The following is a 27,681-nucleotide window of genomic DNA, read 5'->3' on the forward strand; positions in this document are numbered from 1 at the left end:
TGTAGTCCTTTGTAGTTTTTCTTGTTGATTAGTTTTCCCCAGGTGTTTCCTATTATCCCCTTTGTTATCTTGTTAACATTCTATCTCTGGTGTGTGTATATAAGCCCTAGTGTTTCTCTTGTTACTTTGTCAGTCGTTGTTAGATGTAGATGCTTAATTTTGAAGAGTCTCAAAGTGCACCAGATTGATGCATTTAATCGTAAAAATTTACAACATTTTCTTACGGGGTGGGGGTTCCTTTAAATCAGCCCATGGACAAACTACATTTGGGTTTACGATGTCTGGCTCCGCCCCTGATAGGTGTGTGTAAGTACATAAACCAATAAGCTGGATACGTTTTTTTTACCATTTCCTCAGAACTCACAGAGCGACAGCCAGAGAGCAGGTAATTTATTAGTTATTAAGAGAATTAATACACAATCTAATACACGATTCATCAGATGTGATGGTTTGTTCGGTTAGCAGTTGTTTAAAGCTGTAAAAAATTTTAAGCTCAAATGAATTTTATAAAATTCATTGAATGTTAAACGTATTATAATTTTATGTACTGACTTTCATTGATGAAAATGATTGTAAGGCACTTAATATGTGTATTTTTTGTCTGTATATTATTGTGTTTTGGGGTCATATTGATACCTCAACAGTAATGGGTTAACTTTACTAGCAGTGTGTCACATGTCTTTTTTTAAATAGTTTTGACTGTGATCAGTTTCTGTTTGCCTTTGTTTGATGTAGTTTCACAGTGTATGTTCATTGATTAATCCCATTTAGCTCCTTTGCTCTGTGTTTTTGGTTCAGTTCGGTTGTCTATTATGGTTGCGTGTGTGTGTGCGTGTTTGGTTCAGTATCCTGAGTTTTGTTTACCAAAGCCTGAAAACTGGTGCGATTAGATCCTGTTTCAACTTATTTTACAACCGCCTGTGCCAGAGTGTCGGTGGATAAACTTGTCTTACCTGTTTCAGTGGTCTAGTAGTTCATTGTGAGCTGTCGAGAGAAAAAAAGAGGTGCTTTTACTAAGATCATTTAACCCTTACAAAAATACTGTTGTGCTTTTAGTAGTAGTAGTAGTAGTAGTAAAATCTTTATTTGTCCCTTTTGCAGAGCAATTTTAGCAGCTTCAACCTCACAAACATACAATTTTTATAATAAATCACAAACAACACATCACAAACCCAGAGCATTTACGATACTTCTAGCTACTATTAAAGTTCACGGTACCTTTATCTTTGTTTCAGATAAGTATTTTCACTCATTACTGCATTTGAAACAAGAGATCTAGAAGCTTTGACAGTCCTCCATCTGGGCACTCTATTTCGCCTACCTGAGGGAAGCAGTTCAAATTCTGAAAACAAAATGTGTATCGAGATGTATCTATTGTGATGGATTATGAAATGTAATGTATCAGATGAGGCCCATGGAAGGGTTAAAGGCAAAACATTTGCTTCTCACTGCTCCCATAGTCTATGATTGCAGAAAGAAAAAGTACGTTTTTGCTTTTACCCCAAATAGAGAATAAAGTCAAATGTGCCTTTTTTCCCTGGTGCACCTTTTGCTCCATTGTACCCTACAATACTTAATGATCACCATGATATGGGAATGGTTTCTTGACATGGGAATACAATAATAAAGAAGATCCGCTCTATCACTAATAAACATACTGTAGGAAACTATACAGTTTAGATAGATAGACAGATCCAGCATAAACCAGCAAGAATTTGCTCCCCAGCATGGAGCTATTCATAGATGCCACCTACGTCACTAGAAATAGAACGCCGCCATATTGACGACCGATCTCGCCCGGTGGCCGCCCAAACTGCCCATTTGAATGAGAGAGAAAGACAGAGATACAATTTTAATTCCGATCCTTATTTGTTACCCCCAGTTTCCTTTTGTCCTTTATTATCTGCCCCAGACTTGCCCCAATTTGCCTTCCATGGTTATATATATATATATATATATATATATATATATATATATATGGGTTATGCACAAGATATATATATATATATCTTGTGCATAACCCCTCCCCATGGATCGCTTGAAGGCTTTCAAGAGTACAGACGCGTATCAGCTGTTGCTGGATGGGTAAAAGACGTAAAAGTGCGGCACCTGGCCACCAATGATTTATATTTAATTATGGGAAATGTTGGTATCATTAAAAAAATTCAAATGTATGATTTTGGTGGTAGTTTGCTCTGACTAGGTAGCGAGTTGTTAGCTAGTTAAGTGGCTCAGCTGGTAGCTTGCCAGTTGTTAGCCACAGCTCGCGGCTAGCTGTCAATAATCTGGATTAGGCCTGTCGCGATAGTCAATAAATCAATTTAATCGCACGATAAAAAAAAAAGAGCTCGATAATTTTTCCGGCCGCGATAATTCCCATTTGCATGCTTTGTTCCCCTCGTCTCTCTCTCTCTCTCTCTCTCTCTCTCTCTCTCTCTCTCTCTCTCTCTCTCTCTCTCTCTCTCTCTCTCTCTCTCTCTCTCTCTCTCTCTCTACCAAAGAGACTGGATGACAACTCTGTTTAAGACATAACCGACATATTTTACGTGAATACTCTCTAAAACGGACATTTAAACATATTGTTGTGTGTATTTGTCCATTCAGACATGAAACAGAGCTCAATTCATTACTCGCGCGCTGTATAGGGCTCTATGGCGCTTCGGGTCGGGTGTGTGCGCACAGAAAGATGAGACATACAATATGAGACATTTCTTCTATCCTTTTCTCTTGGTATAGAATAAAATACCAGTTCGGCGTTCCTCTTTCGGCTGTTGTTGCAGCCAACTGCACAACATGTTGCAGGCATTATTGGGTCGTCAAGATGGCGTACAGTGACGTCATGTGAACCGAACGAATAGTGAAAATTGTCTTTCTGGTCAAGGTGGCTTTCCAAGTTTTACATTTAACACATGAAAATTTTGAAGTTATGAATATATTATTAATAAATGTCATCTGATGATGTGAATAACACTTTTTTTAAATTAAAATGTAAAATCACAGAGACAAAATAATATACATCAGTAGTAGTTTGCATAAAATGCATACATTTTTTCTTAATCTTCGTTGGACATAAGTTACAAGATTTTTGAAAAAACATTTAAGGATTCAATAATACAGTTAATAACTTGATAATGAAAGCATTGAAAGTGCCTTTTTTTTTCATGCACATTTAGGAACTCACGTGTCAACCCAGCTAACAAACATTCTAAGAATGTTTTGTTAAAATTTCCTTTAAGTTATGAAAAGTTATGTTCTCTGAATGTTTAAAACGTCTATTTTTAAAATTGTTTTGAACCTTTTTTTTCCTATTTATGTGAACATTAGGAGAACATTCCATTTAAAAATGTTAGACAAATGTCCAACTTCTAGACCTTCCATCCACAAAAGATAATGTTTTTGTGCTGACGTTTTGAGAAAATTTTTAAAGACTAGATAACTTTGAACAAACATTAATGTTAATGAAAGAACGTTTGCTCATTACTTTGAGAGAACCTTGCCAGAATGTTAGCAAAGACTAAAGAATAATGGTGCGTTCAAGTCCTCCTGGGAAGTTCGTACTTACGAGGTGGGAAGTCGTGTTTCCGACGGTAGTGCGGTCAAGTCACTTTCGTCGGAGTAAGGTGACTTTGTACTTTCTCTTAATTAATTACACAAAAATGCAGCAAGGTTCGTAAACTCTAGTTCTAGAAAATGAAGAAACATAGATTTGCATAAGGTGTGCTTTGCTTTTTTATGTTTTTAGTTAATTTATTGAGCCACTGCAAACTTTATCGTTATATTAGGCCTACATTGTTATTTTATAATGCTATCATATTCTGTGCAGGCAATTAGCTTACTGCGCTGTAAATAGAAAAGCCTGACAATATCACAGCTAAATACCTTTCGGTATTGTGGTATTCCGCCATGTTTCTCACTGACACGCCCCCAACTCGTTAGATCGGGACTTAAAGAAAATCCCGAGCTACCCACTCATATTTACGACATTGTGGTGGCGTTCATGTGTGTTCAACTCGTAAATACGATCTATACGAGATGACTTGAATGCACCATAACACAAGACGCGTCACTCACTCAAATTGTTTTGAATGGGGAAAAGTGCAACGCTCAATATGACAGTTGTTGTCAGATTTTATTGGTGATTTCAACTATGAAATTTAATCCTAAGCTTGGCGAACAGTTTTGGAGAATTTGATGTTTTCCGATCTGCACTTTCCTGCCCGAGAGACGTTTCAAAGATGGCCGCCGAGTGAAATGACTTGTGTTAAAGGGACTTTGACGTTAGTCAAAGTTCTGAGAATGTTCCAAGTTAGCTGAGAAAATCCAGCTAAAAGACACTGAATCCAAATAGTGCACTCATTTAATAAAAGGTGTGTCACTGCACTCAGGAATTCTACAACTAGAGATGTAGTTGTTTCTACTCTTTTTCTACTTTAGTTCCCCCCACTAATGGTCAACCATCACTTGTAGTCTTTGTCTTGGTCATTAACTCTGAACACACTTAGAAGGCTACATAGATGTGTAACAAATAGACTGCATGAGTTTTGTTGTGGTCTTGCTAGAATTTTTCTTCAAATACTTTATTATTTACAGTAGTTCCTGTTTTTACACATTTGTTAACACCTGAAGTGTTCTTCAATCCTTATCTCTCTCTCTCTCTCTCTCTTTCAGATGGACGGGCCGATGCGTGTGTTGGTGACGGGTGGCAGTGGGCTGGTGGGACGAGCGATAGAGCGAGTGGTGAAAGAGGGCGAAGGGAGAGAAGGAGAAGAATGGGTATTCCTCTCATCCAAAGATGCCAATCTCATGTAAGAGATCCTGAACAAACACTCATGAGACGTTACACCAGTTAAACAACACAATCATATCATTAGATATATTATGACTAGAGTCCGACCAATAGGGATTTTTGGGGGCCGATGCCGATATTAGGGAGTAAAAAAAGCCAGATATCGATATATCGGCCGATTATTTTTTATGTGTATGTTATAATACAGTGGCATTATTATATATGTGTATATTATAGTACAGTACCAGTCAAAAGTTTGGACACACTTTCCCATTCATGTGTACACATTTTTGACTGGTAGAATACACAGTATACATAAACAGAATATATATATATACACACTCACCTAAAGGATTATTAGGAACACCTGTTCAATTTCTCATTAATGCAATTATCTAATCAACCAATCACATGGCAGTTGCTTCAATGCATTTAGGGGTGTGGTCCTGGTCAAGACAATCTCCTGAACTCCAAACTGAATGTCAGAATGGGAAAGAAAGGTGATTTAAGCAATTTTGAGCGTGGCATGGTTGTTGGTGCCAGACGGGCCGGTCTGAGTATTTCACAATCTGCTCAGTTACTGGGATTTTCACGCACAACCATTTCTAGGGTTTACAAAGAATGGTGTGAAAAGGGAAAAACATCCAGTATGCGGCAGTCCTGTGGGCGAAAATGCCTTGTTGATGCTAGAGGTCAGAGGAGAATGGGCCGACTGATTCAAGCTGATAGAAGAGCAACTTTGACTGAAATAACCACTCGTTACAACCGAGTTATGCAGCAAAGCATTTGTGAAGCCACAACACGCACAACCTTGAGGCGGATGGGCTACAACAGCAGAAGACCCCACCGGGTACCACTCATCTCCACTACAAATAGGAAAAAGAGGCTACAATTTGCAAGAGCTCACCAAAATTGGACAGTTGAAGACTGGAAAAATGTTGCCTGGTCTGATGAGTCTCGATTTCTGTTGAGACATTCAGATGGTAGAGTCAGAATTTGGCGTAAACAGAATGAGAACATGGATCCATCATGCCTTGTTACCACTGTGCAGGCTGGTGGTGGTGGTGTAATGGTGTGGGGGATGTTTTCTTGGCACACTTTAGGCCCCTTAGTGCCAATTGGGCATCGTTTAAATGCCATGGCCTACCTGAGCATTGTTTCTGACCATGTCCATCCCTTTATGGCCACCATGTACCCATCCTCTGATGGCTACTTCCAGCAGGATAATGCACCATGTCACAAAGCTTGAATCATTTCAAATTGGTTTCTTGAACATGACAATGAGTTCACAGTACTAAAATGGCCCCCACAGTCACCAGATCTCAACCCAATAGAGCACCTTTGGGATGTGGTGGAACGGGAGCTTCGTGCCCTGGATGTGCATCCCACAAATCTCCATCAACTGCAAGATGCTATCCTATCAATATGGGCCAACATTTCTAAAGAATGCTTTCAGCACCTTGTTGAATCAATGCCACGTAGAATTAAGGCAGTTCTGAAGGCGAAAGGGGGTCAAACACAGTATTAGTATGGTGTTCTTAATAATCCTTTAGGTGAGTGTATATATATATAAACACATGTTTTGCAATGATCACTCAAATGTGGTGATCAAACACTTGTGTGACAAAGATATGTAATGGAGGCAGGGTGAATGATAGAATGAGAATGATACATTTGAGTAACCAAACTAGTTTGCATTGCATGTTCTATTCTATATTATATTCTAAATACTGTTGCATAATCTTCACTAATGACTTTGTCTTTTAATTTAGTCACACTTGTATCAATAAATATATCAAAAGTGTCACTGGCAAAGCCTTATTATCTTCTATTATTAGTCTTAATTCCTCTAGTCTCTACCCGTTACGAAACATAGGAGTCATTCAGATCCAAGTACAGCTTGTCTTTATTAAACAGAGTAGTCACCAGGCAAGGGTCATACACCAGCAAACACAGCAGAGAAGATCAGGCAAAATCGTGGTCAATAAACAGGCTGAAGATCAGGAACAGACAAGGTCACAACAGACAGGTAAACACATGGAAAAACACTTGGAAATGTTCGCAGCAACAAACCAACACTTCGCCCCAAAGTGTTGTGTGAGTGTGGCTTAAATGAGTGTTTGAACATGAGGTGCAGGTGTGTGTGTAATCAGTCCAGGGAGATACATGATGGGAAATGGAGTCCGTAATCACCCAGGGAGTGCGTGGCTAATCGTGACACTACCAGTGGAGGAAGAACTCAGATCTTTTTACTAAAGTAAAAGTAATAATACCATAATGAAAACGTGTTTAATTGAATATGAACAGTACTTTTATACTATTTTAAATAAGTAGTAAGCAAAATGTACTAAATGTGAAAATAGGCTACTCTTTATGCGCCCCTTACAAAAAGCGCCCGTTACAAAGCAGAACGAGGCATTAGTTTACTGTCGGAGTTTTGTCGCTCGCGTTGCGCCGCATCCAGTGTAGACAAAATCACTGATTATAATGGGTTCAACTGTCTTTTGTTGCATCACGCCGCTCGTGTCCGGTGTCTTGTTCAGGCAGCAGCAGACAAGCGGTTTCTTAACGGTAAGTTGCTTACTAGTACCAGTGCGGTGGTAGCAGAGCCGGATTATCCATAAGGGCACTTGGGCCAGTGCCCAGGGGCACCAACCATTCACAACCACTAGGGGGGCACCACATGACACAAGCTTTAATAATATTTTTCGTAAATTGTTATATTATTAATTCTTGAAAGACCATACATAACTCGTTTATGAACACTAATTTAACAATAATAATAATAATAATAATAATAATAATAAATTATAAATAAATAAAGATTACATGACCATTATCAGTTCCCCCTCCCGAATCTGTCAGAGTTGAGTTGGTCCACAACAAGTATGCGCAAATGTGTCATTTTTTTAACGGCTACAGAAAATGAATCTAAATAAAAAATGGACTGACGTCAATTGAGTGGTTTTGCAAAAAGAAAGTTAAAGAAAGACAAGGACGCTAGACGTTTAGCTACAATTCAAAATGTTCCAGGGATCGAAAGTTTTTTTTGTGAGAACATCACAGGAATTGCGATCACTAGCACCGCTGAGTCTGACGAAGCCGGAGCGAACTGTGGAGACTGGAACAAAGAAATGGACTTCGGGGATGTAGTTGACACCTTTGCTTGCGCAAAAATCAAGGAAGAAGCAGTTCTGCTAAACTTAATACATGAAAACGTTTTACCAGATTTAGTGCTACACTTATTGTCTCTTATTTGTTCCCCACTAAATAAGGTTTTTTTTTTTCACTAAATGTTCAGATTTTATACAATTATTGTGCACTTGTGATTTTTCTAGACTAAATATTACTGCTGAGTTACCCACTAATCTAGTTTATAATAGAATTTAATTTTTGTCATAGGTTATATGATCATTTTTTTGATTTGTTGTTTTTCTTTATAATGAAGTTGTCTGTATTAAGTAGATTGTGTTTAACACAAAATAGTGATTATCAGTTCAACACACATAGTTATAGAAATTCTACTTGATTTAAAAAAAAAAAACTGCGCTGGTATCGGATGGTATCGGTCAATACTCAGAATTTTTGGTATCGGATCGGTTCAGAAAAAATGGTCTCGGGACATCCCTAATATTTTCTGGTAGGCTATATCTAAGTTACCCAGGAGCTCTGTTGACATAGGCTTAGCTAACGTTAGCTACAGCTTGATGAATTGAGTTGAACACAGCAGGAGAGAACGCAACATTAGCCAGCTAGCTAAAGGTCTGGTGGAAAATTATTAGCTAACGCTACGGAGACCATAATATTTTTGACTCATGGCTGAAGTTAAGTCTCTCCAACTCTCCCCAGGTTGGCAAAAAATGCACCTCAAAATGCTTTAAAATATGGAATATTTTACATTTTCTTACGGGGGGGGGCATGCCCCCGGACCCCCCTAGAGGGGTAATAACCTTCTCACCTTTTTCACCCCTGACCCGTTTTCATGCCTGTAAAGGTAAGAAACCTGATAGATTTATTATTATTTTTTGGGCAAACGTTAATTGACGCTGTCAATTAATTGATGTACATTTTAAATTGAGATATTTGAATATAGGGGGCTTTTTGAGGAATAGTGCCCAGGGGCACCACACTGTCTTAATACGGCCCTGGGTGGTAGCACGAGTCTGTTGAATGGTGGTTTAACGCAACGTTGTCACCTGGTGAGACGCAATGCTATAAAGTAAATAAACAATGTCCCCGTCTACTCTTACTACGAGCTTATCATACTCGTTTGCTACATTAGCTAGCTAGCCATGTTTCATACCTTGTCAGTGGAGTGGAAGCTAATGTGTGCGCATCTTACACCGTGTCTGAAGTAAAGACCTGTTACTGAAGTGACTACAGTGACATGGGTCGCCATTAGCTAACAATGGAGCGTGCTCTGCTGGACAAACTACGTAGTTACACAATTTACAAGCATTATATGTTCTGTAAAAAAATATATATATATATTGGCGGCATATACGCTGATACCGATATATCTGCGACAGGCTCATATCGGCCGATAAAATCAGCAGACCGATAAATTGGTCGGGCAGGGCTCTGATTAGGACATACTTTCTCAGTTGGGGGGCCAAGATCTCCTCTGACCAACGAACGAACAGAGTATGATTATGATTCAGGCAGCATTACAGGTCAGAAGTCAGATTGTGGACCGGGAGCATTCAAATATTTAATCCAGTTCCTTTTGCTTGAAGATCGGATTGATCACGCCAGTATGGAGACGAAGTTGGTCATAGGCCTATAAAGAGGACTTGTTTGGTTCTTGTGGTCTTTGTTGAGGATCTGTGCCGATGGCTGTCATGTCGACGAGATCTTCAAAGGGGAGAGTCTAGTTGACACGGTCTCTGCTGAAATTCAGGACCGCGTTGTGGTCGTGTCTAGGCACAGGTCCACCATCTGATCTGGATACAGCCCGGATATGGATGACTAAGGAAAACCTCAGGATAAACAGGGAGACTAATATTAGCGTAGATGCCATTCTTCTTACGATGTAACAAGTACATCGGGTGTTGTAGTAAGTGTTCCTAGTTCCCGTTGACCTGATTTATGCAGTCTAACAATCATTTAACTGATTTGAGTAATAGAAATTGATAATGTGTTATGTGTAAGCCAGGTTAAAAAGATGTGTTTAGTCTAGATTTAAATTGACAGAGTGTGTCTGCTTCCCGAACAATGTTAGGAAGACTGTTCCAGAGTTTTGGTGCTAAATAGAAAAAGGATCTACTGCAAGCAGTTGATTTTGATATTCTAGGTATTATTATCAACTGGCCAGAATTTTGAGATCGCAATAGACGTGAAGGACTATAATGCGTTAAGAGCTCGCTCAAGTACTGGGGAGCTAAACCATTTAGTGCTTTGTAAGTAATAAGCAAGATTTTAAAATGTGTAAGATGTTTAATAGTGAGCCTAAAGGGATGGGACGATTACCGGTTTAACGATAAACCACGATAAAATGTACTGACGGTTAGTATTATCGTTTAAAATTTAATTATCATTAAAACCGTGTTTGATTATCGCGATTTTATTAACTCACTGTAAATCCTGTCCAGCCAGCAACAGTCTGACGCAGGCGCAGCGCACAATAATTTTTTTTTATTATTCGAGAAGGAGCAGTGACCGTGATCGGGTGATTTTCCAGCCTTTTAAGAGGACCAAATCTGAGGTGTGGTCATATTTTGGCTTTTACAAAAGTCCTGAGGGAAACTTAATCGAGGATGGTAATCCTGCCTGCCGAACAAAAAGTCGCTGCAATAGAAACACTTAAAATCTTCCGAGTCGTCTTGTGTGGCCATCATCCAGTGTTGTATAGCGAACGCAAGGCAAGTTAACTTTGACCTCAATACCAATACTACGTCTGTGAAATAATTGGGCACAAAATGTTGTTTTGAGTTGAAATATTTTATCTCACTTGAAATAGACGTGAAGCTTCCGCGAAGAAAAGTTCGCAGCAAGTGGCTTTGAGCCAAAGACGAACGAACAACTTCAAACCAGACTATTATTAAGAGTGACATTTTAAGGGATATTAATGTATAGATTCATTGTACACTTATTACACCGAATTTTTTTTTTACCACATAATTACGGGGACATATTGAATTGAGATTAATGTGTTAAATCTTAACGTTACCTGTTTATAAATCCATTTTGTACAGCGTACAAAACAATCGTCCAGACAATATGATCACAACAATATTATTAAACTCTGTAAACAATAAATCAACTCTGATTTCATTTTTAATACAATCAAAAACGGTAGACGCAAGACGGCAAGTTGTATTTGAATGAAACAAGAGCGCGCGTCCGTAGTGATTCATGGATGTGCGCGGTGTGTAATAATGCGTTGCTATTGACGACGGTCATTATAAAGAAGGAAATGGCACAGACTAGAATCTTGCTTAAAAATCTGCATAGAGCTGCTAATTTATTTGTTGTTTGTTGATTTTCAAATATAAAACTTGTTGAAATGTTTTCAGTGTGAGCATCAGTTCTTTTTGAACACTTTCATCTCATTTTAACAAAACCGTGATAATATTGATAATCACGATAATTTTGGACACTGTAATCGTGATATGAAATTTTCATACCGTCCCATCCCTAAATGCAGTGTTGATAGAACCGGGCTAATATGGTCATACTTCCTGGTTCTGGTAAGAACTCGAGCTGCTGCGTTTTGGACCAGCTGGAGTTTGTTTATTAAGCGTGCAGGGCAACCACCCAATAATCCAACATTCTAGCCTTGAGCTCATGAACTAACTTTTCTGCAATTGTCTTTGAGAGCTTATGTCATAATTTAGATATATTTTTAAGATGGAAAAATGCTGTTTTACAGATGCTAGAAATGTGACTTTCAAATGAAAGATTGGTATCAGAGCACACCCAGAACTCGTTAACAACCGTGCTTTACTTTCTCTTTTGTCTATTACATTCATAATTACTCTTTACGTGTACAAATTTTAAGCAGTCTTGCACTGCGCGGATAGCTATATTAACAATCTAGCATAATATTTATCGATACACACTTCATATCGTCATATCACACAACCCTACACATGAAACTTGAGTTAGCCGCGCCCGTGGTTATTTATATATTGTGGTATTCAAGAAATAGAAAAATCCCCATACTGGTTTCCCATAAATGTTTCTCTGGATTTTAGAAAGCTTTTATTTGATTTCTCATAGTCTATTTGTATTGCATGATAACTGTTTTTACATGTGCTGTTTCAGGAGCCCTGAAGAGACGAGATCAGTCTTCCAGAAACATCGTCCGACACACGTCATTCATTTGGCCGCCATGGTGGGTGGGCTTTACAAAAACATGAGACAGAACCTGGACTTCTGGGTAATTATTAACAATTATTATTAAATAACATTGGAAATATGTAATAAGAGCTTGAAAAAAATATCACTGTTGAATGACTGGACTGCACATTGACTGTATTTGTTTGTTGTTTTCAGAGGAATAATGTATTTGTCAATGACAACGTGCTGCAGACAGCTCATGAGTTCGGGGTGGTGAAGGTCGTTTCTTGCCTGTCCACGTGTATTTTCCCAGATAAAACCACCTACCCAATAGATGAGACCATGGTAAACTCTCTCTCTCTCTCTCACTCTCTCACTCACACACACACACACACACACACACTCTTTGAATAAACGTTACAAAAGCGGTCACTGCGACGGTACCCTTTAAAGGGGACCTATTTAGACATAAATGTGTGTCAGCAGTGTGTACACAACCACCCTATAATGGTAAAAATCCACCATCTCCTTTAATCCTCATAAATCATAAGCAGTGTCTAAAAACAAGCCATTTGCAGATCCTACCTTTTGTGACGTCACAAAATGTCTAGGCCCCGCCCACGACTGCTGACAGACTCTGCCCTATTAGCATAGACCCGCCCACAGTGGGCTGTACACTATCCGCCGATTCCACGCTGGAGCAGCTGCAGTGATAAGAAAAATGTCTCAAATTCCTATTAAGAAAGCCAGGTGTGTTGTTGTTGGATGTAAGATTGAGCATTTACTCCCGGCAACTGAGCCACTGGAGATGCAGTGGATTAAATTTGTTTATGATGGGAATGTGCCCCTCAAGTTACCTAAAATCGTTCATGTCTGCGCTTATCATTTTACACCAGACTGCTTGGTAAACAAGGGTCAATACAAAGCATGGTTAGGTTTAGCCAAAGTCCTTTTAGGCAAGTCATGCCACTCGGCCGCCATCTTGGCAACGCCTCCGGGCAGCTATTTCGGACTAACAAGACCAGGCTCCTATCTAAATGAATGGGCAGAGAGTCAGAACTGCACTTTCACTGGTCACCGGTGTTGTGTTATCTTCACAATAACAAACCAGGAATGTTCGTGATACTCAGAATAACTCTTTACTCAGGAAGTCACATAATAACCTGTGTTCCCACACATGTTCCCGTACTACAACAGTTCCCTTAAACATAGTTCCCATTACAGAACACCTCCCCCTTTTAAGAAAGGAGGGAAAGTTTTCCAATTGTAACATATTGGATACCTTTTATAATAATAATCTATTATTATAAAAAAATATTTCCAAAGCCTATAAATTAGCATTTGTAAAAATGTAAACCAAGATTTAAAAAGGCTTTAAAAGTATAGTTCATCATGCTAACTATTTTGTAGGAATGGATACACAACCTTAAAGTGTTCTTGGTACATTAAACATCCTTCATTGTGAGACTAAAAATACCATGAACTTTCCCAACTAAACCTTAGCCTAACTAACGTTTCCTCATGGAATAGCTACTGTTCTCTTTATCCGACTGAACATTTTCCTTGTGATTCTGAAAGAAAACGCGCCGGCTGTCTAGGCTACTTGTGCTATTAACGATTACGAATGCAACTTTAATGCGCATCTGATTGATGGATAAACCACGCGCTCTTATTTCAGTGTAATTAATGTTGTAGTTATTTCATCAGTTCAGTTTAACGACATTAAGTTACATTTTATTCATCATTCATGATTAATCGGAAGCGTGTGCATTTTAGACATTTTAGACACCTATTATACGTTTTCTCTTTCCATGTAATAAATGCGCACCCTTGAATAAGTGGGGTTTTACTTTAACTGCTCAGGACGGGTATGACCCATTTCCGTAAAACTTCAGTATCTTATCTTAAAGAAAATAACGGTGACGTTTCCACGCAACGAACACGTTGTTTCATAGCAGTGACCGCGCAATGATATGGCAGCTTTATCAATGGCTTGCTTTCTCGATAGAGAGCTGTTATCTGCTCATGTGAACACCAGTGGCTGTCCTGAGGAGAGCTCAAACATGGACTGCTCAAAAATCTGTAGATGAGAGCTATGGGACGGAGCGCGAGCGAAATCCAGTGAAAGATGGTAAGAGTGCAGCGAGTATGTGAGAGCTGTGAGGACGCGAAATGACGCCGCACAACGCCTCATTAATTCGCGCATGTAGTCATTTAATGTTTATATGTTTTAAAGCACTGAATCGATATAGAATCGCAAATTATTCGATTCTTAGCATTTTAAATCGAATATTGACCGAAATAAACGATTCACGATTCGAAATACATGTTTCAAGATCGATGCATATGCATCGTCAGGATTTGTAATCGATGCATCGAGAAAACGAATGAATCGTTACACCCCTAGTTGTTTGGGATGTTGGCTGCCAGACAGACTCACCAGAGCTGCATAGTGTTATTACACAACTATTATTCTCAAAGTTGTTGCTACTGCCGGAGTCTCTCCTTTATCAGTGTCCAACTCTGAACACATGTATTTACATTGTCAGTAATATTGCTTCTCCTGATTTGTTATTGCCGTAGGATCGGCACGAGCTGTTTAGGCCACTCCCTCTTCTGGAAAGTGGGCGGAGAGCAGCAGGTAATTTGAATTTAAAGAGACACACGAAAACGGCGTGTTTTTGCTCTCACCCAAATGGGGACAATTTGGACAAGCTATAATCATCTATTATCAGTATTTTGAGCTGAAATTTTACAGACACATTCTGGGGACACCAGAGACTTATATTAGTCTTGTGAAAAGGGCCATAATAGGTCCCTTCTAAAAAGGTTCTAATATGTAATTATTATGTACCAACATGTACCTTTGAGGTACTAATGACTCGTTTCCACCGAGCGGTACGGTAAGGTACAGTACAGTACTGTACGCAATTATTTCCGTTTCAACTGTCAAAAGTTGTGAATGGTACCAAAATGCCGAAGCGTACCACTTTTTCGGTACCCTTCCGTTGTGGTACCTAGCACAGTGGTACGGTACCTAAAGGGTGGAGCTAGACTCACTGCATAACTTTGATTGGTTGACAGAGAATCGTCACTTGCACGTGCTACAAGGGGAATAAGAAGCGCCATTTTTTAATTTACAGTTGAAATATAATACTACTGTTATTGTGTCACAAAATGTTGTTTTAAGAGTTTTTTGGGCGAGAATATAGTTGTTTAAAGCTCAAATCTGTGGTTTATTTATAAAGATTTATGAAAATTTGATCCAGGTTGTGAGATCCATTCCAGGCGATCACAGGGCGCTCGGCGCTCATGTACCCCGCCTAGAACAGCCTTTCCTCGGCTAGCCGTTCTGACGTTTGCCGCTGACTCTGACGTCTCTGTAGTGGTTAAACATAAGATATAATTCGTCTTGTGTAGAACTAACGGGCGATCTTTGGTCTCGTAAATCTATAATTTGTTCCCTGGCCAATCGTTTTGGCTAAGGGCTAAGTGAAGTTTCATAACTTTCTATATTTAGGCTATTTAACTTTACCGTTGTAACATTAGACTAGAGCGCTGACTTATTGTTTAGCTTCTAGTAACCCTTACTTATACTATTATAATGGCTATTATTGATAAAAATTTAAATTTAACAAAAAGAGACAGGGTTGAGTCTTGTCATGTTTAATTTTATTACAGGGAAGATTAAGAAGTACAAATGCACATATTGCCTGGACCATATTAATATGTTTAATATTTTTAAAATTTAAACGAAAAGAGGCAGGGTTGTGTTTTATATTTCGTTTTGTTATAAATAGGCTATACATGCAGTGAATATAATCTATATGCGTTGCCTGAACCACATTTGTGTGGCTATAATGTTTAAGATTTCTTTAAATGAAAACGAAAAGAGGCGGAGTGGTGTTTTATAACATATTTCGTTTTATTGTTGCCTAAAATGTACATACAGAGATAACCGGAGTAGCAGAGCGAGCTGAGTGACGCTTTCAAGAACGCGCTGCTCCATTTGCAGAATTGCAGGGCTCCCAAGTTTATGTTCTACAAGATCATCCACTCCTATTGTGTTATGATTTGAGGGAGATGATGATTAGACACTTTTTGTTTGGTATCGTCTATATTTTTGTCATCTATACAGACGTGTTTCTCTTTCGCTCTGTTTCAGATCCACAACGGTCCGCCACATGAGTCTAATTTCGGTTATGCCTACGCCAAACGCATGATTGATGTCCACAACAGGTCAGTGTCAAAGTTCATTGGTCATGAGCTTTTCTTGGGTGTATCACATGAAAGCATGTCTGTCACATTTTGAAAAAAAGTTTTTTCTATGTATATAATGAATTATTATTTTTATGACAGTGATGGGAATGTGTGATTGTCATGAAAATAATGTCAAAATAAATGTATCGTTATTTGATCTGGGGTCGAAATGGTTGTTTATAGCTTTCATAAATGAAAGAAACAAATCATTGTGTGTTTGTCCATTAGGTCATGTTTTGAGAAGTACGGTCGGAGATACACAGCCGTCATCCCCACCAATGTGTTTGGACCCCATGACAACTTCAACATTGAGGACGGTCACGTGCTTCCAGGATTGATCCACAAGACATATCTTGCAAAGAGTGAGACGCGTTTAACTTTCTGCAAGGACCCAGAGCATAGAAAAATGAAGCCAAAATATCCCAGAAATGGCGGTTGACATTGTGCACTGTTATATCATTTGAAGCCTAAATCTGAGCAACATTGATCCTGAGGTGGAGCCGTGGTATCGGGACGGTCCCGCCCGATACTCCCATTTCCACAAGCACAAGCACAGCTGCCAATCATGACATTACCCGTTTTTATAGCATTAAATAACAAACTAAAACCAAACTTATTGGAAAAACAAACACTTGAGCATATGCCATTGTGATGAGAAGAACCCAAAATGACAGAAATCATCTTTATAGGTATTTTTAAGGTATAATTTGATTTTTTTTTTTTTTTTTTTTTGCTCGCGTCCCATTCGGACTGACGCACAAAGTTTTGGCTTCACTTTTCTGTGTGTGACACACTTGATCTTTTGACCAAACCCCATTCCACAGCCTGTCACACACCCAGCTTAAGAGCAGTTTTGTCTTCTTCTTGTAATTAGGAGTATAGTGAGTAGTACAAGCTGTCACGGGTGTGGTGCAGGTAGAAGAAGACACAAAGTCAAAAGGCACCAATTCGCACGATATACTAATATAACTCACAGGTACAGATAGGCAGGCAGGATAACACACGCTAAGACTAACAACGGACGAAGACTGAAGGAACTGAGGGAAACTAAATGAGACTGATTAACAATGATGAGGTGAGCACAGGTGACAAGGATGATGATAACGAGGAACAGGTGTGGGTAAATGAGGGAGTGAGTGCAGGTGTGAAGACAAGAAGGATTCTGGGAAGTGTAGTGCAGACGATGACTGTGACACAAGCATGCTCAAAGAACATTTGCATTTAAAGAAAGGCCATTTTGAACTGTGTTTCTATTATTTACACACTTTTATAAAATTTCAATGTTTCCAATCTAATGCTTTTACAAGACTTGACTCTTTGTGATGTAGTCATACAAATAATTAACCATTTGCATAACTTTAACACAAGTTTTTATTTCTCAAATAATAAAAGGCAACAGAGCTTTTGCCGAAAAGTGAGCTAATATCACAAACTATACATAATATAATATCTGTTTTTAACCTAGCCATTATAAATAAATAACATAACGTTATTTTTTAATTTTATCTATGTTGATTATATGAAAAGTGAACAGCATGAGCAGGGCCGTATGCAGGAATTTATAAATACAGAGGTTCTTGCTATAGTGATCCTGCTATGGGGGTTCGTGGGTTTATTTTCCTCATCTACACATGTGCATTTTAAGGTGTAAAAAAAAGAAAATAACAGTAGCAGTGGTATAAATTCTTTGTCAAGGAGAAAACAGATTCTTAAACATGAGAATCAGTTTAAATGCTGCAATGAATGATCCACACTACAAAATGTTATGCAGATTGTTTATGCTTATTGTTGACAAAACACAAAATCACATATTTGAAACGGGAATGGCCTTAAATTAGAAATGATTCAAGGATTATTTTGCATAGATGTTACATTTCAATCAAATGCCAATGCAATACTTCTGTGTCCAGAGGCAAATGAGCGGGAACCCTGAAATTGACGGAGAACTTTAATCCCATTCAAGCAGAGTTCTGATCACATGTTAAACGTGTTTCGTGTGTTTGTGTGTTTTGTAGAGGAAGGTAAACCTCTGCAGGTCTGGGGTTCAGGTCGTCCTCTACGGCAGTTCATCTACTCTCTGGATCTGGCTCGTCTGTTTCTGTGGGTTTTGAGGGATTATGACGAGGTGGAGCCCATCATTCTGTCAGGTACTCGACCCGTGTCAAATTTAGTGAGTTAGTTCACTCAAGAATGAAAATTCTCCTATTAATGACTCTCCCTCATGTCGTTCCAAACCCGTAAGACTTTCGTTCATCTTCGGAACACACATGAAGAAATTTTTGATGAAATCTGAGAGATTTCTGTCCCTCTATTGACAGCTACGCAACTACCACTTTGACGCTACAAAAGGTTCATAAAGAGATCGTAAAACGTAGCCATATGAATTGAGCGGTTGACTCCAAAATTTTCTGAAGAGACACGATCACTTGATATGATGAACAGATTGAATTTAGGCTTTTATTCACATATAAACTTCCATCAACGGAAGCTCAAGCCTGATGTTCTCGTGTTACGCATCATGTTTGAGCTTCAGCAAGAACCAATGAGGTTCATTCTCGTGTTACGCATCATGTTTGAGCTTCAGCAAGAACCAATGAGGTTCATTCTCGTGTTACGCATCATGTTTGAGCTTCAGCAAGAACCAATGAGGTTCATTCTTGTGTTACGCATCATGTTTGAGCTTCAGCAAGAACCAATGAGGTTCATTCTCGTGTTACGCATCATGTTTGAGCTTCAGCAAGAACCAATGAGGTTCATTCTCGTGTTACACATCATGTTTGAGCTTCAGCAAGAACCAATGAGGTTCATTCTCGTGTTACGCATCATGTTTGAGCTTCAGCAAGAACCAATGAGGTTCATTCTCGTGTTACGCATCATGTTTGAGCTTCAGCAAGAACCAATGAGGTTCATTCTCGTGTTACGCATCATGTTTGAGCTTCAGCAAGAACCAATGAGGTTCATTCTCGTGTTACACATCATGTTTGAGCTTCAGCAAGAACCAATGAGGTTCATTCTCGTGTCACGCAATCAGTTTGAGCTTCAACAAGAACCAATGAGGTTCATTCTCGTGTTACACATCATGTTTGAGCTTCAACAAGAACCAATGAGGTTCATTCTCATGTTACGCATCATGTTTGAGCTTCAGCAAGAACCAATGAGGTTCATTCTCGTGTTACGCATCATGTTTGAGCTTCAGCTAGAACCAATGAGGTTCATTCTCGTGTTACGCATCATGTTTGAGCTTCAGCAAGAACCAATGAGGTTCATTCTCGTGTTACGCATCATGTTTGAGCTTCAGCAAGAACCAATGAGGTTCATTCTCGTGTTACGCATCATGTTTGAGCTTCAGCAAGAACCAATGAGGTTCATTCTCGTGTTACGCATCATGTTTGAGCTTGAGCAAGAACCAATGAGGTTCATTCTCGTGTTACGCATCATGTTTGAGCTTCAACAAGAACCAATGAGGTTCATTCTCGTGTTACGCATCATGTTTGAGCTTCAGCAAGAACCAATGAGGTTCATTCTCGTGTTACGCATCATGTTTGAGCTTCAGCAAGAACCAATGAGGTTCATTCTCGTGTTACGCATCATGTTTGAGCTTCAACAAGAACCAATGAGGTTCATTCTCGTGTTACACATCATGTTTGAGCTTCAGCAAGAACCAATGAGGTTCATTCTCGTGTCACGCAATCAGTTTGAGCTTCAACAAGAACCAATGAGGTTCATTCTCGTGTTACACATCATGTTTGAGCTTCAACAAGAACCAATGAGGTTCATTCTCATGTTACGCATCATGTTTGAGCTTCAACAAGAACCAATGAGGTTCATTCTCATGTTACGCATCATGTTTGAGCTTCAGCAAGAACCAATGAGGTTCATTCTCATGTTATGCATCATGTTTGAGCTTCAGCAAGAACCAATGAGGTTCATTCTCGTGTTACGCATCATGTTTGAGCTTCAGCAAGAACCAATGAGGTTCATTCTCGTGTTACACATCATGTTTGAGCTTCAACAAGAACCAATGAGGTTCATTCTCGTGTTACACATCATTTTTGAGCTTCAACAAGAACCAATGAGGTTCATTCTCGTGTTACGCATCATGTTTGAGCTTCAGCAAGAACCAATGAGGTTCATTCTCGTGTTACGCATCATGTTTGAGCTTCAGCAAGAACCAATGAGGTTCATTCTCGTGTAACGCATCATGTTTGAGATTCAGCAAGAACCAATGAGGTTCATTCTCGTGTTACACATCATGTTTGAGCTTCAACAAGAACCAATGAGGTTCATTCTCGTGTTACACATCATGTTTGAGCTTCAGCAAGAACCAATGAGGTTCATTCTCGTGTTACGCATCATGTTTGAGATTCAGCAAGAATCAATGAGGTTCATTCTCGTGTTACGCATCATGTTTGAGCTTCAGCAAGAACCAATGAGGTTCATTCTCGTGTTACGCATCATGTTTGAGCTTCAGCAAGAACCAATGAGGTTCATTCTCGTGTTACGCATCATGTTTGAGCTTCAGCAAGAACCAATGAGGTTCATTCTCGTGTTACGCATCATGTTTGAGCTTCAGCAAGAACCAATGAGGTTCATTCTCGTTGTACGCATCATGTTTGAGATTCAGCAAGAACCAATGAGGTTCACTCTCGTGTTACGCATCATGTTTGAGATTCAGCAAGAACCAATGAGGTTCATTCTCGTGTTACGCATCATGTTTGAGCTTCTCTGAGAACCAATGAGGTTCATTCTCGTGTTACGCATCATGTTTGAGATTCAGCAAGAACCAATGAGGTTCATTCTCGTGTTACACATCATGTTTGAGCTTCTCTGAGAACCAATGAGGTTCATTCTCGTGTTACACATCATGCTTGAGCTTCTCTGAGAACCAATGAGGTTCATTCTCGTGTTACACATCATGTTTGAGCTTCTGCAAGAACCAATGAGGTTCATTCTTGTGTTACACATCATGTTTGAGCTTCAGCAAGAACCAATGAGGTTCATTCTCGTGTTACGCATCAGGTTTGAGCTTCTCTGAGAACCAATGAGGTTCATTCTCGTGTTACACATCATGTTTGAGCTTCTGCAAGAACCAATGAGGTTCATTCTCGTGTTACACATCATGTTTGAGATTCAACAAGAACCAATGAGGTTCATTCTCGTGTTACACATCATGTTTGAGCTTCTGCAAGAACCAATGAGGTTCATTCTCGTGTTACGCATCATGTTTGAGCTTCAGCAAGAACCAATGAGGTTCATTCTCGTGTTACGCATCATGTTTGAGCTTCAGCAAGAACCAATGAGGTTCATTCTCGTGTTACACATCATGTTTGAGATTCAACAAGAACCAATGAGGTTCATTCTCGTGTTACACATCATGTTTGAGATTCAACAAGAGGTTTGTTCGTACAGCAGGTTCGGTTGAGCTTCTGTTTATGTTCGCTGATTAATGTTTATATGTGAATAAAAGCCTAAATTCAATCTGTTCATCATATAATGCGATCGTGTCTCTTCAGAATTTTTTTACTAAACCGCTCAATTCATACCGATTAGTTTTACAATCTCTTTATTAACTTTTTGAAGTGTCAAAGTGGTAGTTGCGTAGCTGTCAATAGAGGGACAGAAATTTCTCAGATTTCATCAAAAATTTCTTCATTTGTGTTCCGAAGATGAACGAAAGTCTTACGGGTTTGGAACGACATGAGGGAGAGTCATTAATAGGAGAATTTTCATCTTTGGGTGAACTATCCTTTTAAGATTAAAAAAATTCTTAAACAAGATCTAAAATAGTCTAACTAAACTATTAATTATAATTTTTAGATGTCTTCATTTTGGGGATGGAAAACATTAATCGTGATTTGGCATTATGTGATTATTAAACTTCAAAAAGGCGAATAAATGTGAACTGATTAAATTGAATTAACACAGAATGTCCCAAATCTGAATTTAAATGAATCTGAGATATCTGATTTGTTTATCTTTATCTTTGTTTTTCTCTCTAGTCGGAGAGGAGGATGAGTTGTCCATAAAGGATGCTGCGAACGCTGTGGTTGAAGCGATGGGTTTCAAAGGTGACGTGATTGTATCCTTTCACACACAATTACTCTTCTCAATGCTCATGGAGAAAATCTGCAGTTTTTACAGAACGGCATTCTTTGATCTGTGGGACACAAAATAAGGCAGTTTGCAGACTTTACAGATTGTTCTTGAGCTGTTGAGCTTCAAAAAGCATCATAAAAGTAGTCCTTGAATTACAGAGTTTTCCTTTTGGTGTGAGCATACCCTTTAACCCTTAACTAACCGCTCTCAGTATGACACTAGTAAAGCAGACGGTCAATTCAAGAAAACCGCCAGTAACGCCAAACTGTGTAAATACCTGCCAGACTTCAAGTTCACACCGTTCAAAGCAGGTGATAAATCTTCTCTTCTCGCTTCAGCATTAACTAAATGTTTTTCAATAGTAGTCAAAAGAACAGTCATTAAAAGTGCTTTTATTTTTTTTCCAGCTATCAAGGAGACATGTCATTGGTTTGTGGCCAATTATGACATCGCCCGTAAATGAAGATCTTCACATCTCATTGGCTGTGGGGAGTTTGAACTTTTCAGTGCTGGAAACCAATGAATGATCAAACCATTTCAGCATCCCTTAATAATCTTTACGAAGACAAATAATAATGCATTTTCAAATGCATTTATTAAAGTTCCCATGAAATCAAAAGGCAAAGAGCTTTTAGTATGAATATGTTAGCCTTACTGTTGTCTATAAGCTAGTGAGGTCCAAAACAATGACAAAATTCACATTCAGAAGATATAAGTATTCGAAACTTACAGTCTTTCACTTCTGCCAAAAAACCATTAATGATTTTGATGACATCACTGCACTTCAGCTGTTCATCAGATTTCCTGTCCAATCAAATGCTCTGGAATCTGAAGCTCCGCCCTCTACATTATAAATAGACGCTGAAGCTGCGGCTGAAATCAGTCATTTGTTCACACGATTACTATTTTTTTTTAGATGGTGAAAGGCACATGGTGCACTGTATAGGGGATAGGGAATGATTCAGACAGTAGCCGCGTTTCCATTACCCTTCAAATTGCGCAAATTGAAATTGCGAATTAAAAATACGCTCAATGGAAACATGTCAATTTCGCAAAAACTCCCATTTATCGCAAAAAAGTTTTTACGCTCGCATGAGGTGGTTTTTCAGGCAATTCGAAAAAGGAATATTTCGCAAAACTGCAATGGAAACAGTTTTTGCGCAATTACAGTCACCTGACTTAGAAGGCGCGTGTGTTTGGGGTCCGTGTAGGCTATTGCGTCCATTCGTTTTTCCATAGGCTATAATAGAATAGCAAAAAAAGACTTCTCATACAAAAAAAGAAATATAACAAACTCATTTTCCAAAACTGTAAAAGGTTATATAAAAATAATACATTCATCAATTATTTTATGATAAATATATTACTGTCTTAAGTGAAGTCATTTATAGTTATAAACGCAAATAATAATAATTATTATTATAGCCTATTACATTTATTAGGCTACATTTATTAGGCTACATATTTAGAAGGCGCTTTTATCCAAAAAAGGAACAAAGCAATTCGTCAAATGTCATTCATAATACAGGTTAGACAATAATAATATAGGGCTAAGATTATCACAAATAAACACAAGATTTTGACGTATATCCAAGGGTTTGTGGAGCGCGCACTGGATGACGGAAGCGCGGGCGCGAACACTTGCATTTTCCTGTCAACAGTGGAAACAACTTACAATACTCTATCATTTATGGTCATACAGAAAATAATAATACATAATCCGTAACTACTTTTATTTGTGTAAACTCACAATAACAAGAAAACGTTCTTCTTTTGCTAAATAAATCAGGCGCGCTTTCATGATCTCCTTGAACTGGAACATGTCTCAGAAATGAACTGAAACAAAATATAGCCTATAGGCTAAAGCTTGAACAAACAAATTCAAATCGAAAGCAAATACCTTCTGATTATGTAATCCATATGAAAGGTGCATTTCTCTCTAAAGGCGCATCCCATCCGCTTTACAGTGGAGATGAAAATATGTTTGCAGTCGGCACTAACACTGTAGTTTATTAATAAACAATTAAAATGCCTCGTTATTTTTTCAGACACATTTATTATCATTAGCCTATAATCACCTATAAATCACCTAGGCTATGGTTCCAGAGACATGGCTCTTCTTATTCAGCACTGCGGGAAAAATATCATCGGGTTCTAATTTGGCCTTATAGAAAACCAGTAAAATCCACAATTTTTTCATATTAATTTGTGAATATTTTAAATGTTTAATAAAGGGGCAAAAAGTCATAAACAAAAATCTGAAAATTCGTCTATATTTATTTATTTGCGCAGCATTGGTGTGTAGTAGGCTACAGTTCAAATTGAAAATTTGTTGTTCAACTTTGCGCTTTAAAAATACAACAACCGTTCATTTTTCGTTTTTCAATTAGGCTACGGGTTAAAAAAGGAAAAATAAATGGACGCAAAAGTACACGGACCGTTTGGACAGAATACGAGACAAAGTTCTTTATTAAATTCATAAAAGAAAAAAGAATTGCAGGAATACTGGATTCTAAACCTCAAAGAAATGCCACAATCAAGACCTTGGAGCAGAAATGAGGGAGAAACACACAAAAACACCTCATGTGCCGTTCACAGTAGGGTCTTTCCTTACCATTAATGCTTGGATAACACACCACGTCTCCTTCCATTAATAATAATAATGTCTTGTGCGGTGGCTGCACGTCTATTCACATGTGTTAAACCTAAACGTCCAAAGTCGCATGACATCGGTTAAAGGAAACGCCGTCATATCGTAATAGTTTTTTATCGATATTTAGAAAAAACGCAAAAGTTTTGCGCAAATCTGTAATGGAAACGCGGCTAGTGTAAACATGCTTTCCTTTGAGATGAATAAAGTCTGGACAAAGTCTGGTGTCATGCACCAACATAAATTACATACTTTTCAAACTTTACTTTTAGTCTGTTCCACTCATGAGTTCCTCTAAAAGCAAAAGATAGCTGTTCAAAGGTACTTCTTCTCTGCAAAAGTCTCTGTAAAGTCTGCAAAACTCTTTCCTTTTCCCTTAATCCTCCCTTGTCTGGCTTATGCTATCTGTGAAATGCCTGCACTTTTTATTTTGAGCACTTCTTGCGTTGTTTTTGCCTCTTCACGATGACTCGCTTTAATTTAGTCCTAATTTGAAAGTCGCTAAAAGCGTCTGCTAAATGACTAAATGTAAATGTCCTTCCTTATACCGGCTCTTGTTTACCGTCCTGTTATTTAATGAGTGTCATTTTTAAAGCGCCATTGAAAATATTAGTGCGCGCTCCTCGGATCACAGAACTGTTTTCGGTAACGTAATTGCATTTCAGAGTCGAATGAAGTTAAGGTACTTTTTTAAATAACTGTTTATGTATGCTCAATGGTTTGTACATTGTATCATATGATATAATTTAATGATTACAGGCAGCTAATGATTTGCCAGTGGCCTATTGTGAATAAATTAACCAAAATCCATCGAGTTTGTTTGTTTGAATTATATAAGCAACTTCTGTTTGTTGTGGCATAATAAAGTTTCAGGCCCGGTTTCACAGACAAGGCTTGAGTAAATCTAGTCCCGGACTCAAATGCATGTTTGATCTGTTTTAAAATATCAAAAAATGAACACCAGTAATGTTTTTGTCTAAGGCACATTTATAAAAGCTACTTAAATTATATTATTACTTAAATTGTTGTCCTAATTGAACTAAGCCGGTCTAATATCAATCTAAGCGCTGTCTGTGAAACCAGGCCTCAGTTGTGGTTATTTTGTCATTCCTTATTGCTTTCTCAGTTGATAGCCTGTATAACTTCAACCAGTCGTGGTATTAATCGTAGTGTCATAGTTGGGTTATTAATATGTATTTGAGGGGTATAGCTCTAATCATTGAGCTTTGTGTTTTGAGGAAAATGATGAAGAAGGTTTACATGCATTAATTCATGGATGTCAAAAACAAACATTTCTCTTGTGTTTTAATACTATGATGATTAGAAACATGGTGAGATTAGCAACCCTGCAGAACTTTCACAAGGTTTTAGTTCAATTCTACAAGCTTACCACAATTAAAATGTTAAAGGGGTCTTATTATGCCCTTTTATGAAGTCTTCATTTTGTTTTCGGGGTGTATTAGAATATGCTTGATTGTTCAAAACACACATTTTTCACATATTGTACAATATTACAGGGGTAATTATTAATATGAGGATAATTAGACAGAAAACTGATGTCTAGCCTAAATTTCAAACGTCAAGTGCAGGACAAGCGAGTGAAGCAGAAATGGTATTAAAGAAGCAAAAACAAAAACTTTTTTATGGTAACAAAAACATTCTCAAACAGCATCGCAAAGTTTAGTTTGTTTAGAGATTTAAAGCGCAGTTTTTGAACAGTGCGCATGTGCGAACGAGCTGTAAGAACGAGTCTAATATGATTGAATCTGGAAATAAAGCAAAATGACTGGAACAAATTAAAATAGTCCTCAGATGCCATGTCATTTATAGCAAAACATCTAACGTTATCATTAATTCGATCTCAAACAGATTAAAAGTGTAAGTTATTATTCCACCACCTGTGTGACATCATTAACCAACTGTTGAACCGAACGATCAATTTGAGACAATATGGTCTTGGGAAACAGTCGTGACTAGCTAGTTGTTCAACGTTGCATCGTACTAAAATAGTGAAGCAGGAGTTATGTCATTGTAGCCTAAGGGAAACTCACCCCAGATGAGGAACAGACTGAAACATCTGTGTTGTTGGACACTCTCTTGCAAGGTGCTGATGTGTTGCCATCTCCTGAGACAGCTTGTTCTGTACCTTCAAATGTTGTTGTACAGCAGACAAGTGGAATTACACCAGAGTTTATGGACGGTGTCTGAGACCGTCCATGGACATGTGGAGTGGCACCCTGAACTCAGAATAATGTTATTTGGGAGTGTGTGTGACCAATGACCATTAGAGGGCGTGCTTGTAAAACAAGTGGCCTTACCCCTCAGAGTTAGCATTAGCAGAGTTGTTGTTGCCCGGGCTGGGGTAGCAGATCCTACTCGTGTGTTCCTGTGTACCCTAGTGACAAAATAAATATACTAAAATGTATTTGAAATACATTTATTTTGTGCCAAGTATACTACAAATACATTTACACATTTAGTACCCTAATACCCTGCAATTGTGCCTACTTAAAATCTGCTAATTGGAACTAAATTTGTACTTAGTAGCTACTTATCTAGAAATAGTGAAAAAGTTCAGCTAAAGATATACTTAAGTATTTGATTGTGC

General features: G+C 38.4%; 1 protein-coding gene across 1 annotated transcript; it reads left to right on the forward strand.

Annotated features, from left to right (window-relative positions):
- The first annotated feature begins 366 nt into the window (after window positions 1–366).
- On the forward strand, window positions 367–23,121 carry LOC130100814 (GDP-L-fucose synthase-like). Its single transcript, XM_056266432.1, has 10 exons — window positions 367–385; window positions 4,669–4,805; window positions 12,053–12,167; window positions 12,284–12,412; window positions 16,233–16,306; window positions 16,556–16,689; window positions 18,343–18,474; window positions 22,327–22,406; window positions 22,635–22,734; window positions 22,831–23,121. Exons 2-10 carry the CDS (start codon window positions 4,669–4,671, stop codon window positions 22,884–22,886), a joined length of 957 nt encoding a protein of 318 aa, XP_056122407.1. The 5' UTR covers window positions 367–385; the 3' UTR covers window positions 22,887–23,121.
- The last annotated feature ends 4,560 nt before the right edge of the window (window positions 23,122–27,681 follow it).

The sequence above is a fragment of the Rhinichthys klamathensis genome, unplaced genomic scaffold, assembly GCF_029890125.1.
Source record: "Rhinichthys klamathensis goyatoka isolate OS25496 unplaced genomic scaffold, OSU_Roscu_1.1 h1tg000248l_1, whole genome shotgun sequence".
In the NCBI taxonomy this organism is placed as follows: Eukaryota; Metazoa; Chordata; class Actinopteri; order Cypriniformes; family Leuciscidae; genus Rhinichthys; species Rhinichthys klamathensis.